The 15,162-nt window shown below is 35.4% G+C and overlaps 1 protein-coding gene across 8 annotated transcripts in view; it reads right to left on the reverse strand.

Annotated features, from left to right (window-relative positions):
• The window catches only part of LOC143235144 (RNA binding protein fox-1 homolog 1-like), a 73,922-nt gene that overhangs the window by 51,857 nt on the left and 6,903 nt on the right, over nucleotides 1–15,162 (reverse strand). For 5 of the 8 annotated variants that reach the window (XR_013018944.1, XR_013018943.1, XM_076473011.1 and 2 more), the window contains exon 1: nucleotides 8,901–9,086. The exons of 1 other annotated variant lie outside the window; for it this stretch is intronic. Coding sequence is in view for 4 of the 7 variants with exons in the window: in XM_076473011.1 (XP_076329126.1) it covers nucleotides 8,901–9,080 (180 nt within the window). In the remaining 3 variants the exon portion in view is untranslated. Of the gene's footprint in view, nucleotides 1–4,813; nucleotides 4,973–8,900; nucleotides 9,087–10,381; nucleotides 10,568–15,162 lie in introns of those variants that run through there. 2 more of the 8 variants (XM_076473014.1, XM_076473012.1) reach the window with 2 other exon arrangements.

Here is a 15,162-nt window from a genome sequence, read left to right on the forward strand (position 1 = left end):
GTGAAAACCACCTGATAATTAAAATAAGTAGCATTATCTGAAGCATAGCTATAAAAGTTATACCAACAACATCGAGCATGAAGACTGAAATTTCTCTATTAACAAAAACAAACAAAAACATATTTTTATATGCTCCTGACAATGAACGAAAACCACGAACAAAAGGAACTCACATATTCCTACAACTTAAACAGAAATTAAATTTTAAAAAAATGTGACATATTCGTGGGCATGCGTGTAGGCGTAACCGAACTAGTAAGAAAAACAAAACCAAAACTGACAATGAAACAGTAAAATGCCAAAACTGACCAATGTTTGATCCGCCTATTTTAGCTCAATTCAACTTCACTCAACAAATTTTGGAGAAGAAAAATAAAAATAAACAACAAAAGGAAAAGAAAAAACTAAAAAGATAAAAATACCGAGGTTTTTCTTTGAACATAATTTTCTGTGTAACTTGGAAAATATTAGGACAACCAATAAAAAGAGCGTTTAAAAAGCTTTGACCAATGACTTTTAAATGTACATCTTCCAACAGTTCTGTAACACGTCATTTTACTGGCCTAGGAAAACTTGGTGGTCCAACAGTTCTATAACAAGTCACTTTACCGGCCTAGCAAAGCCTAGTGGTTAGAGGGTACTTGACTCACAACCTGCGGGCCATGAATTAGAATCCCATCGTCAAAAGTATTTGATCTATTATCAGCTGTGAGGGCGTTGTAAAGTTACAGTCAATCAAAAATTCGATTAGATGTGCCAGAGAGTTGGAAGTGGATTTTGTTGACTAGTTGCCTCCTCTATAGTCTATTACTATTAAATTAGGGACCGCTAGTGCAGGCTAGTAGCGTTGATCAACAAGATTCAACAAACAAAACCACCTTATAAAGGAGAAGTGAACCACCATGCTTATAACAAGTAAACGTTGTCGAATTAGTATTACAAAAAAGTACCACGTTTATTACACTTTATACTGTAAGTAAAACTTTGTGTTTATTTTGTTAAAATTCGCGGAAATCTAATCGAGGACTATCTTTACTCACCGTTCCTAATTTTAAAGTGATAAAACTAGAGAGATCGCAACAACCACCGTCACCTCTCGGGTTGCTCTTTATCAGTGATTGAACGAAACAACTAAATAACAGTTCGTGAGATTCATTCTCGCACAAAAGTCGAGAGAGGACGCTAGTCAACTTCCTAAGTTGTACGTAAGAGGCTTTCTTGCGTATAAATGTATCTCAGAACGGCTGGTATGGATATTAACACTTTCACTGATAAGGAAAGAACAATGTTCTCTCAAATTCTACATGCAAACAGTTTTAATTATGAAATCAGTATTCGATCCGCTTTTAATTATGACAATTCAATTCTGTCCGACTTCGAATGTTTTAAGCGTGAATTTCTTTGTTTAATTCAACATTTTCTCGCAAACCTACAATCTGTCTACAGATGTATGGTTAATTTTAAACTTATGTGAAGGCAGCTACTTAAAAATAACATGCACTGCCAACACTTGGGCTACTCTAGTCTTACTGAACAGTTGGAATTGACACTCACTCTTATAACGTATTCAAGGTCCTAAATTACGAAGTTCATCCTGAAAGCAACGAAATTCGAGCCATAATAATTAGATTTACAGTTCGGGCACACTAGCCATTTGGCCACAAAATGTCTATACAAAGCAATACTTTTTAAAGTAATTTCAAATGGAGAACTTCCGAATTAAGGCTCATTTATCAAAACACTTAGTATGGATATTAAAAGAGTATGTGTTGAATTATATTTGTCTCAATATCTCGAAATAAACGTTACATTGTGCATGAAAGTCTGTTGTAGAAATTCTTCAAGGATTCAGTCTACGGGTTCCCGAAATTGTCTAACAAACGACCTCCCCCTCAGGACATTCCAAACCCTGACTGATATCTCCCACCAACGATTGTGTAAAAGATATTGAGTAAATTAAAAGTAGTTTGTACTTTTTATATGTGTTTTCATTCCCTGGTTTAGGCTATAGCACAAAAATAATACATTAAATTAAACAGTACGATTCGACACGTTTCACTGTTGTGTGTTCTTTTGTTTTGGATGTGTAAAGCCTAATTTGTTACTGGAAGAAATGTGAAATGAAATTAATATAATAAAACCTCTTACAAGTTTCCTACCCATATCTCCTTATTTATCTCTTCCCACTCAATATTCAGTTCATGACGAAATGATTCTCTTCGACAGTAATATAACAGTGGAAACATATTAGGTTTTTTCAGAAAGATAGCAGACGAACTTTTACTATGAATGAAATTGATTACTTCCACTAAGAACGTTACACAATTGGTTCGAATTTGTGATTGGCTAAAATCAAATGCTTATTGGTCACAACTCTATAAAGAAGTATATATGTATATATATTTGGGCATTCTAGGACAATAAAGATTTTCTGTACACATGCCAGCCCACTTCTGTTGTTTTTTTTCCTGTGGGATATGGTATACCCACAACGTTCACAATAATTAAGACATGCTTTTGTCCTCCTCTAAATCCCCCAGTAGTTCTGGTTAAACGCCAACTTTGCCTTAACAACTCGTCCAAGAAAGACAACTGCTAACAAAACCATATTAAGAGAGTATAAAATCTAGTACGTTTTGGTCAAAGTTTCGAGCTGCTAGCGACCTGATTAAGATTACACTAGCACCTCTAAATTTTGTCCAAAACTTCCTAGACAGACGAAACCCATTTACAATGCCTTTCAAGTAAACCCTCCTCCATCTAAGTCCTCGCTTAAGCAAAAGTATCAAATAATCAGGACCATTTAGATCCATCAATTCTACGTATAAATCGTGCCCGAAACTCTGTAAAAAATGTACAAGAAAAAACAAATAAACTGCTACATTACGAGTGAATGTTAAAACTTACACACACTAAAACCTAGAAATATGTAGCCCCAAGTCTGTAAAATTAAAAGAAAAAAAAAAGTCCTCACATTCAGTGACATGTTGCAACCAGAAAATGTACATATTGAACCACCTACATAAAAAAACGAAATGGTTAAAATACATCTTATCACTACGAGTGGTAAGAGTTACCTTTTTGAAGAGCTCAGATAAAGTACAACACTTTACTTACGATGACAGTTAAAATACACCCTCCACCCCATCCCCGCAGTGATAGGTGTGTCTCAAAAATCAATAGTTAGTAGTAGAATGTTTCAAGCTAAATGGTACTTTATGCGCATGTGCGCTTAATAAACAGGTCAGTGTCACCCTTGTTTTTAGGTATTACCGTCACTTATTTTGAACAGCTGACCAGAGGAAAGGAAATAAGCCTGCAGCATCCGCCGCTACCCGAGTGAAGGAATTAACAGTTTTATAACAAGTGAAAGTACAGAATGTGTAATACATTCTCTAGTAACTCCGAACCTTTCGTTCCGCAGCCAGACACACTAACCACTAAACCACGCCTTTTTCTGACAACATAGGGAGTACGTTTAAAACGGCCAGGTGGTTAAGATACTCGACTCGTAATCTGAGGGTCGCGGTTTCAAATCCCCGTCACACCAAACATGCAACTGTTTTGATATTAACATTATGTGACCAGAACTGGACAATGTACGCCTTCAGTGACATCAGATTTCTGTCAAAACGAAAAAATACAGTTTGATTTATTGGTTGTCATCGCTAGTTCCTTAAACCCATTTAACAGGGTTTTTTTTCCCCCCAAAGTTTGACACTCTCAAAATAAAATATAAAAGGTATGTGTACGTGTAAAAACAGACGAACAGTTGTGACAAAGAACGATCAGCATTCTTCTTGAAACCTAGTTCTTTCGTTCCAGAACACTCGAAAACATTTATTTATTTTAAAGACTTCGGTCAGAACATTATTGCGAAGTAATTTTTTCATAACGTGTAATTTTGTGTATGTTTCTAAAGACATGACTAAACTTGCAAGTTTTCCTTTCATTAAAAAATTTAAAGGTTTCTCAACCAAGTAACAATGCTTTACTCAGGTATATCATTTTCAAATTATTTTAACCTAAAAGTGACGTATTGATTGTTATACATCTTTATACCGAATTACGTTTATATGTTATGAAAATATAAATGTATTTATTCATAAAGAAAACCATGACAGTTTCTTATTACGAGTTAAAACTGTCGGTCGAATGACGCTGATGTGGTTTGTTTGTTTGTTTTGGAATTTCGCACAAAGCTACTCGAGGGCTATCTGTGATAGCCGTCCCTAATTTAGCAGTGTAAGACTAGAGGGAAGGCAGCTAGTCATCACCACCCACCGCCAACTCTTGGGCTACTCTTTTACCAACGAATAGTGGGATTGACCGTCACATTATAACGCCCCCACGGCTGGGAGGGCGAGCATGTTTGGCGCGACCGGGATGCGAACCCGCGACCCTCGGATTACGAGTCGAACACCTTAACACGCTTGGCCATGCCGGGCCATGCGGCAAGCAGAAAAATAACAAAAAACAACGATGAGATAAAAATTCGCTCGTGTTCAGTTTTTCCTTCTGTTAACTACAAAAACAAACACACATTACGAGTTTGTTTGTTTTTTGTCTAGACATTAATTCGTAATATTTCTGTGTGAGTTGTTATAAACTAAAGACATGGAACTAAAAATTATGGAAATTAAAATAAATTTTGCGGACATATTTTTATGCCGTTTGACATGAATCTTGTACACAGGGAATACTAACGATCACAACACCTAATATCGTGGTTGGAAACAGATGTGACGTGAGATAAAAAGAAACACGTGTGCGACGTGCGAAACATCAGACACGAAAATGTAACTTCACTTACTTGTGCTACTGGGAAAGGTAGCGCCAAAGCTCCGATACTGGGTTGATGCACCAACCTTCCTAACCGAACAGAGAACATCACCACCTAGCCACGAACTAACCCGAGAGCCAGAGACACGCTGCGAATCTCTGCAACAATGCAGACACACGTGCATGGGTTAGAGAAGTGTGTCGCCACTGTTGACGAAAAGCTGTTTGGTACTGAACCAAACTCCATATTTAACGTAACTAATGTAATCACGACAACTTTACCCCACACACTGTTGGAACGCAGATATTTCCAATATACGTAACAAGATAGCATATGATCTGTGACTGAGAGATGACCCACAAGCATGTTCTCGGTGGAAACCGAGTTTCTACGGTTTTCATTCTTTTAAGACGACGTTTCGCGCTTCGTGACGAGTTCTTCATCATATAAGGCGTTTAATATAAAAACATTTTCGATATTAATTTTAAAGCAAGTATTCATTGATTAGTTAGCCATGTCGCGAATTTTGTTCACTTTGGAAAATTATAGCGGCTAAAACAATATGCGGGGCGTATTTTAACGCATATCTATTTTTATTTATTTCAATCAGAGCGAACATTGAATTTAGTCAGATTGTGGCGCTCCCTGTCGGAGCTATATTGCGCTGTGAACAACAATAGGGGGTTAAAAAGAATTGTTTGTTTGTTTATAATTCCGCGCAAACTTTGCTTTTGTAAACTGGAAGCGTATAACGAAAACATGATGGGAGACTATATTTGGGAGCTGATACGTGAAAGTGATTTACATTATAGTCGCAAATCTCGAAAAACTACTCACTGCTAAACATTTTTGTATAACTTTAGTATAAGTACATGTAAATCTTGATTCATATGTTGTTTTATTCAGACCTTATGCAAATGTGTAAATTTGTCCGTTTTTACATAGAAAATATGTTAATTTCTAAATTTCATTATCCAGGTAGCAAAGTTTGGTTAGATTGAATAACACTTGTTACCGAGTTATACAAGAATAAATTATTGACATCAGTGATAAATATTATAGAACTATGTAGATACATTTTGTAAAACCATACATATAGTTTACACTTCATCACTCCGTGAAGTCTAGTTTTTCGGTTATATACTGTTCAGCCCTCTAGTAGGACAACAGTATACTTACAACGATAAAATTCCGAGTTCGATTCCGCGCGATGGACGCAACAGATAGCCTAATATGGCCTTGCTCTAAAGAAAACATACAAGCAAAACATCTTGGTTAGAGTTAGCGGTAAGGGGCGGAATTCTCCAAAACCGGTATAACTTACTGTGACAAGTGTAGGCGGCAAAACTTATATGAATTTAATGAGGGATTAGGCACTGATAACAATTGATGGCACTTAATTTCGTGTATTAACAGCAGTTAATTCAGTGTATTCAGAGTTGTAACAGTGAAGTTCCGCGACATTTATACACCAATCTTTATTCTCCATTCGAAGGGGCACTTTGCTACCAGGTCAAAATTGGGGATAACACCTCCCCCCGTTCCGCCGCCTATAATAACAAACGAATAAATAGATTGGCTTCAACTTTTATCAGTTTTGCACCCTTTGAATACTGAGCCAATAAGGGTTTGAGGGCCAATGATATATAAAAGATTGTGCTGGTATAAATTATTACTAGTTTATTCTTTTGTTAAATGGTTTCTTTTAATCAATGTTACTAAAGTATTCCCAGAGGATTTGTTCACTTTAGAATTTCATACAAAAATGCTTGAGGACAATCTATACATAGTCGTCCCTAATTTTTAACTGACAATCTAGAAGAACAGCTACGTAATAGCACCCCCGCCAACTACTGTATTATCGAACAGTAGTTAACTGTAACTCTTATAACACCCCAACGTTCCCAAAGTGCGGAATGTGTTTTCACGGCAATAGTTCGGGAACCATATAACTTTGAATTCACAAAGTACCTCCACTTACAATATTGTAAGCAACTTGTTTAATGTGACCGTAAATATTTCCAATTTTTCGAAATTAACAGCTAACTAGAAAATTATTATAAACCATACAACACATTTTATACATCTTCCGGGAGGGAAGGGGGCAGCAAACTGGAAGTTGTTTCAGTAGAATCTTTTCTTTTATTCGATAATTACGTCGTCTGGTCGCTGCGACGTTATCAGCTAATCACGTGTTGTATTAATTTATTACGTGATGAGTCAGTGCTCTACCGTGTGCAACGTTTCTGAAGGTCGTGTAACTTGTCTAACTACTTTATTTTATTAGCAGTTGTAGTAGCCTCGTTTAATTTGTTTGTATTAAAACGTACTTTCAACACGTCAAGTTTAGCAGCAGTAGAACTAGTGCCAACTGTCGTGAAGTACAAGGATATCAAACATAACAATTATACAATAAATCCACAAAAAAGAATAAAGAAAAGTAACGACACACTCATACTACTATTATCAAACGTGTTTTAAGAGCTACGTTTTAACCTGTAAAAACAACCAAACAGAACTGGTTGTCTGTAGATATACAACTGTTTCTCATTACTGCGACGTCTCCCTGAAGTTGGCAACGGACTGGGTCGAACACAGAATAACAAAAACAATTAATAACTGGTATTCAACAAACAACTTATAGACCTTTTCGTTTACGCTAACAATAAAGCTTGTGGTAGAAAACCTAATAAGTGCAGATCAGTTTTCCTTAAACCTTGGGAGGGCTTGACTAATCTATAACAAATTAAAAAACAAACAAACAAACTCGGTTCTCTCTCCTACCACAATTAGACATTCGAGCCTCTTTTTTCTCATTATATTACGAACAGTGACTAGAATTTATTGTTTGTTATTTAATTGATCACTTTTTAAAGATGAATTTTCAAAAATTTAATAATTGCCTTAGAAACTGCACTTTGGTTAGGTATAATTCCTGTGTGGTTGCCATATCTTTAAACACTTTAGTTTTTGAGTAAAAAATGAAACAAAATATGAGGGTCCTCGAACTCGGTCGTTCGGTTGTTTCCGTGATGTTTTACAACTATGACGTAATAGTTGCCAAACAAGCTTCGTTGCGCGCCGACCATTTTGTTCCTTTCAGTGCTAGTGTTTTATGTAAATCTACCGGTGCTTTTTTCGGATTACATACTTTGTGAGACTATTTTTTGTCTTGATATTGCTACTTTATGTTTGTTTTATGATAACATGGTTTACTGCGTTGCTTATGTTTGTAAAAACGGTTCGGCATGGGCAAAAATTTCTTTTCGTTTCCGTGCAAGGAGAAGAAACCGACAAGGTGGCGACAGTGGGTGCGGATGGTCAATAGGAAGAACTGGACTCCTTCACACTATGCAAAGCTTTGTCAAAACGCTCATGTTTTGTGTCGGATCTCACTGTTTTGGATTCCGTGGGTTTCAAGCCAGACAGATTGAGACTGAAAAACCATCGGCAGTAGACAGGATCGTCACCACAATCTTTCCTCGTGTAGAGCTGAGGACTGATCTCAGCCTACAGCGTACAGGTTCCACCCCTCTGAAGCCATCCCTCGCCATCACGAAAAAAACAAACTTAAAGGTATGTGTGCAGTATAAAGCAATAAACAATAACTTGTATAATATAATAATTTAAAAAGTACAAGTTTTTGAAGAATGTAACTAGACATACACATTTCACATTCATGAGCGTGTTTTGCATTTGTAGCACCTAAAAGTCAGTGAAACCGTGATTTCCTAGTCTAGACAGTGGACAAATCTATCCCAAATAGAGTATATTCCAAGTGTAAAAGGTGGTAGATCATTCTGTAGATGTTTTTGTATCATTTTTACACATGTAAAAGTTTGAAGAATACCATTTTTCAAATTTAACATTTCAAGATAAATTAAAATAAAACTGTCTTGAACATGTTGAAGTAATCAAGTACATGTTATATATTTAAAAAAAAACATTGTAGACTTGTAAACAATCAAATATAAACTCCATAACATATTTCCATAACTCATCATAATAAAATTAATCTCAACACAGTACTTTGACATTGTCATATTAAATGTAAATCTCATAAGCCTCATAAGCATGTTGTTCTAATATATAATCTTATTTCTTTAGTATCACTCACAGTTCCGCTGTTCTCGCTCGTGGAACTGTCCTCATCACTAGAACTTGTCAGATCTGTGTCAAAAGTAACTGTTCTAGGTTCGTTCAGAGTAGGTTCGAATTCATATGGCGCTACTCGGCACTGTTCAGAACACAAAATCAAAACAGACTCCGCCTCTGTTTCTCCGTATGTACTGGCCATGTTTATTTACGTTCAACGCGCTGGCGTTAGCGATTTGTTTGGCAACTATTACGTCACAGTACTTTTCCTAGCGGCAAACGTAAAAGCTAAAACGTTTGGATCGCCGCTCGGAAAGGGCTCTTTCTGCACCAAGTTCTATGTTTCATTTATCAGCACTTATGTTTTATAAAAAATGTGAACCTGCAAAATTAATCAGTACGAGTAGTTCTTTTGACTGCAAAGTTTTCTTTTTCTGTAAAATTCACCTTTACGAATAAAAACGTTTTCCTCAAGCATTGTACTGTACTTGTTAAATTAATTAAAAATAAACAAATAACGAAAACCTTTCCTTCCATATTCAGAGAAATATTTGACAGCTTGGCGTTATAAAATCAGAAGATTTGTTTTCACCATAACAACAAACTCCACAAATGAGGCTTGTCGTTCCATCTTTTTTATAAGTCATCAATATTCTCAGTGAAGTAACAACATTCAGGAAAATAAATTATCAAAGAACACTGATTAACAGACTACAGAACAGTTTATCAAATATCTGTATATGGTTTTAATCTCAAAACGAAATTCAGATTTTATTTTTTGTGTATTCTCTATACACCGTATTAATACACTTTTTTGCCCAATTTTGTTGTATTTAATTTTGTATTTTATATACAGACTAACTCATGTTACAAATTGAATATATTTCTAAATTAGTTGGGGTTCATATGTTAAATCGGCCCCACATGGTCGAGTGGTTAGCCCGCTCGACTCGTAATCTGGTGGTTGCAGGTTCAAGTCCCCGTTACACCAGACATTCTTGCCCTTTCAGCCGTGAGTGCCTAATAATGTTGCAGTCAATCCCACTATTCGTTGGTAAAAGAGTAGCCCAAGAATTAGCGATGGATGGTGGTGACTAGCTACCTTCCCTCTAATCTTACCCTGCTAATTAGGGACGGCTAGCGCAGATAGCCCTCATGTAGCTATTCACGAAAATTGAAAAGAAACAAACAGACAGACAGACATCCTAAATCTATCAGAGACGAGCATGTAGTAGCATATAACATGTTGTTTAAACAACTTGACAACATCTTTACGGATCTTCAAGCCATCCCAACAATCCAACATAGATAAAGTTTCTTTATATACGTTAACAATAATTAGGGATGACTGTATAAACTACAAACCCTGACATGTCTTTTAATTGGTTAATAATAATTACATCATAGAGGAAAGGTCTTTTAATTGGCTAATGAAACCACATCACAGAGGAAAGGTCTTTTAATTGGTTAATAAAACTAAATCATAAGGAAAAGGTCTTTTACCTGCTTTCTCGCACGTTTCTTGCAAGCTTTCCAATGATTCTAAACAGACTTTTGAAGAAATTTAAACATTTACAGATTTAAAAAACATCTCTAACTTCGTACGTAGATTAGATGGACACGTGTCCACATCCAATAACATCATCAAAGCAAACATTTCATATCTCCGTTTATGTAAAAAGTTTTATTTAGCTCTACGTAATCAGGAAAGTATCGAAACAAATATAAAAACATCAGCTCGTTACACTATTAGGCTTGGAAGCGACGAGACCATCCGACAAGAAAAACATTGAATGATTATAGGAGCGCCATCTATCATTAAACAAAAACATTGTGATAGATACAAATCACATAGTTCAGCAAACGAAATTAAACATGAAATTTACTCCGAAACAAAATTTAGTAAAATGCTAATTGTTATACATTTTCAACACACATTCACGTCTCTTAGAGTAATTATATTTATAAGTCCTAAGTTTCCGTTAAATAATGATAGAAAGATAGCAATTTAATTAATAGTCACGGTTTCCTGTAGACAAAATTCCACCTGATCAAGAAACAATGTTCACCCCATTTCGTTTGTTTCTAATAATCGTTTCTGGGTACAGGATGAAAAATATGAACTTGCTTAGTACATGTATAAATATTCTAACCAAACATGGCAAGAGAGGGGCAGGCTAGAAATCTTGTTTTTTCAAGGTTAGATATATCACACTCCTTATCGCAGAGACATTAGTTAATAAGGGACGGTAGTTTGCTTCTCACACAATTTATTTTCTCTTCTTACGCCTTGGGTGATCTCAATTGGACCACTGCCAAAATATCATTTGTCCAGCGAACCACATTAACTTGACTTGGAAAATGAACTACTGAACCACGTCGCCTACACAGTATTCTTGTAATTGTCCTTTTAACTTTATTTAATAATGTCTTCCTCAATTGTCAACAGATCGTCTTATTTCCTGTTACGTTTATGTAAATATCGTTTAGTCTTATTTTTAATTGTTGCCAGACTTGTAACAAGTCCTCTGTTACAGTCGTTTTAGCAACACAACAAATGTTTTTTTTCCATCTAACAACAATAAACTAACACAACACCGTTGCTATGTCTCGTCCAATACAGTTTTGTTTCGTGCTGGTATCGGTGGGCCTATTAAATGTTGTAACACTTCCAACGTTTCGTCGTTCCTGTTGTATTTAATGATGAATGGCATGTACAGTCTGAAGAGAGTGCGTGGTCGTACTTAATAACAGTATATATATTGGTTGTTAATTCAGTAGGCTTTAACTGTTGATGAGTTGTTGTTTTAGCTCCGAATTTTAGAGTTATAAGCTAACCGTCGAGTCACCATGATAGTGATAGTTCTTTCCTTTCTATTTTTTTTTTTTTTTATGTTGGCGCAAAACAACACAGTGGACTATCTGTGCTATGTCACTTTGGGGATTAAGTCCCAAAGTTTATTGTTATAAACCATGAAAAAACCTTTGAACCATGAGAAAACTGGTTGTTGATGGTTAATTTCTTAAGATTTTTCATTCTGGTCTAGTTTCGAATAGAAAATACTTACAGTGGTTTGTTTTTATACAAGTCCAACTGGCTGTTATCAATTACGTTACAAGCAGGAGATAAAGATGTCACAACTACAGTCCGCCTGTAGACCATTACTTTAATTACAAAAAGGAAACTGGGAAGGAAAAATTAGATAAATGTAAATATAATTACTATGGCTGTTATATATATATATATATACACACACACACACACACATATATATATATAAAATACAATTATATATACATATAAGTATTTCGCCTATTTTCAAATTCTGAACGGCCTCGAGTTTTGACTTCTGAAAAGACTGTTTAAATACTTTTTTTAAATAACTCACGCTGTAGTGTTGTTCCTAACAATCACTATTCACTTGACACGTTAAGAAAATTTTAGAATAGTCTATAAGTTACACTGGACTGTAGAGTTTGGTCGTTCATCAATCATACATTTTGGTTCTTTAGGAATTACTCAAGGAATACCTGTTACAGCCCTTCCAACTTATCAGCAATAAACGACAGGGAAAGTGGCTAATCAACACTGCCAACTCTTTGTTTATATTTTACCAACGAACAGTAATAACGCCCCCGCAGATGAAAGGGTGAGTATTATTTTGGGATTGTGAATCGATAGCTGTCAACACGAGGCGAGCCCTTCCATGTAATTTTCCGTTAAATTTCTGAAACAAATTAAGGTGTAAATAATCCCTCTGTGACATTTAGCAAGAAAATACTCTAAAGGACTCTAATATAACAGAAATTGGCAATTAAATACGTTTTATTTCGAACGTAACGTATTACGTAAATTAATAATCAAATTTAAAATTTTGTAACTATAAACACTATACTCCTTAATTCTGGCCATAAAGAAGTTTTTTTAAAATCAGATTTTTGTTCACTAAAAAGCCATTAACTTTATTATTCAAATATCTGCTGTTGTATTTTAAATTATTACAAATTATGTGTGTAATTAACAAAATAAAGTTGACATTGGAAACAACAAAAAATAAAATTGTTTTGAATAATTAAAAATAAGCTGAACTTTTAGAGAGTGCCAATACATAACGCTGGTACATACACCTTTTCATACAGGTTATCTAGAGGATAACACAGAGTAGGTATGTCCAATCTTGTAAACCTCTAGGTGATAACACAGGGTAGATATGTGCAACCTGGTAAATCTGAAGAGGATAACATAGGGTAGGGGTGTCCAACCCGTTAAACTTCTAGAGGATAACATAGGGTAGATGTATCCAACCTGGTAAGCTTGAAGAGGATAGCATAGGGTAGGGGTGTCCAACCTGTTAAACTTCTAGAGGATAACATAGGGTAGATGTATCCAACCTGGTAAGCTTGAAGAGGATAGCATAGGGTAGCTGTGTCCAACCTGTTAGACTTCCATAGTATAACATATGGTAGGTGTGTTCAACCTATTAAACTTCCAGAGGATAGCATAGGGTAGGTGTGTCCAACCTGTTAAACTTCTAGAGGATAATACAGAGTAGGTGTGTCTAATCTGGTAAACCTCTAGAGGATAACATAGGGTAGGTGTGTCCAACCTGTTAAACTTTTAGAGGATAACATAGGGTAGGTGTGTTCAACCTGGTAAACTTCCATAGGATAACATATGGTAGGTGTGTTCAACCTGTTAAACTTCTAGAGGATAGCATAGGGTAGGTGTGTCCAACCTGTTAAATTTCTAGAGGATAACACAGAGTAGGTGTGTTCAACCTGGTAAACCTCTAAAGGATAACATAGGAAAGGTGTGTCCAATCTGGTAAACCTCTAGAGGATAACATAGAGTAGGTATGTCCAACCTGGTAAACCTGAAGAGGATAACATAAGGTAGGTGTGTTTAATCTCTTAAACTTCTAGAGGATAACAGAGAGTTGATGTGTACAACCTGTTAAACCTCTAGAGGATAACATAGGGTAGGTATGTCTAACCTGTTAATCTTCTGTAAGTTTAAACTTTAAGTGTTTTTAACGTTTTCTTCTCTACATCGGCAGGTGTCATCGGCATTTTATAATTTATAAAATGAAACATATTTTATGCCACTATCATAACCTGCATATCATGACCTTGCCCTTTTATTACAAATTTTTGTGAATTCTCTCGCATATCTAAACGGTTCTTTAGACGATGGACAGCTGACTACCACAGTTACCACTGAAACGGAAGTGTAGATTTATGTGTCTAAAAGTTTGTTCTCGTTTTCTGTATTCAGTATAGATCGATAGTGTTACTACGTCGAAGTTAGTCGTCGAAATTTTGCAGATTTTCATGTATTCATGACAAAATGGCAAGCGATGATGAATTCCTCATAAAGCGCCACAATAACATATCCTCTAGAAATTTACTAGGTTGGACACACTTACCTTATGTAATCCTCTAGAGGTTTAACAAGTTGGACACACCTACCCTATGTTATCATCTTCAGGTTTACCAGGTTGGATACACGTACCCTATGTTATCCTATAGAAGTTTACCAGATTGGACACATCTACTCTGTGTTACCATCAAATTTCATTCGGTAGCTTAAAAAGATTTTAGTTAAAGTTCGACTAGTATTTTACTATGACCTTTGGCCAGTTAATTAAACATACATCGAACCCAACCATAATTTTAAAACGTTTCGTGGTCTGACTAGAATATCTTGACATACAGTTACGACAGAAAGTGTTCGTACCTCTGCGTCCCGAATGGTTTTTTGCTCATAACTTAAAAAGTATCACGAGTAGGCTAACAGAAGTATAGTATGTTATAAATATTACACTAGCACACATCTACATAATAGTGTGTTCCACTGACCCGTGTTGTAGTATTTACAAAATATTATCAATATTAGAATGTAGATGGAGCCACAATCCATAATATAGTAACATTACTAAACACTTGGAAACAACCTTTCATCCAGTTATCCAAGTAGTTTATTTAAGAAATATTTTTATCGGCTACTCCTTCAGAATTATTCTTAACTATAAAATGAAACAAGTAGAAATATCCTGTAACAAATTCAATTCAGTAATAAATTTCAACTTTCGTAAGTGAAAAGTTCAACATTTAACATTATATGTAATATCTAATTATTATTTCATTTACAGTTACACTGAAGTGTATTTTAATAAAAATTGATTATAAGATTTAACATCTAGCACTCTTCTGCTGAAATTGAAATAAAATATTAAAAAATCGGATTATAACACCACTTTATTACAACTGTAAAACAGCAGAAA

Source organism: Tachypleus tridentatus, chromosome 12, assembly GCF_004210375.1.
Source record: "Tachypleus tridentatus isolate NWPU-2018 chromosome 12, ASM421037v1, whole genome shotgun sequence".
NCBI lineage: Eukaryota > Metazoa > Arthropoda > Merostomata > Xiphosura > Limulidae > Tachypleus > Tachypleus tridentatus.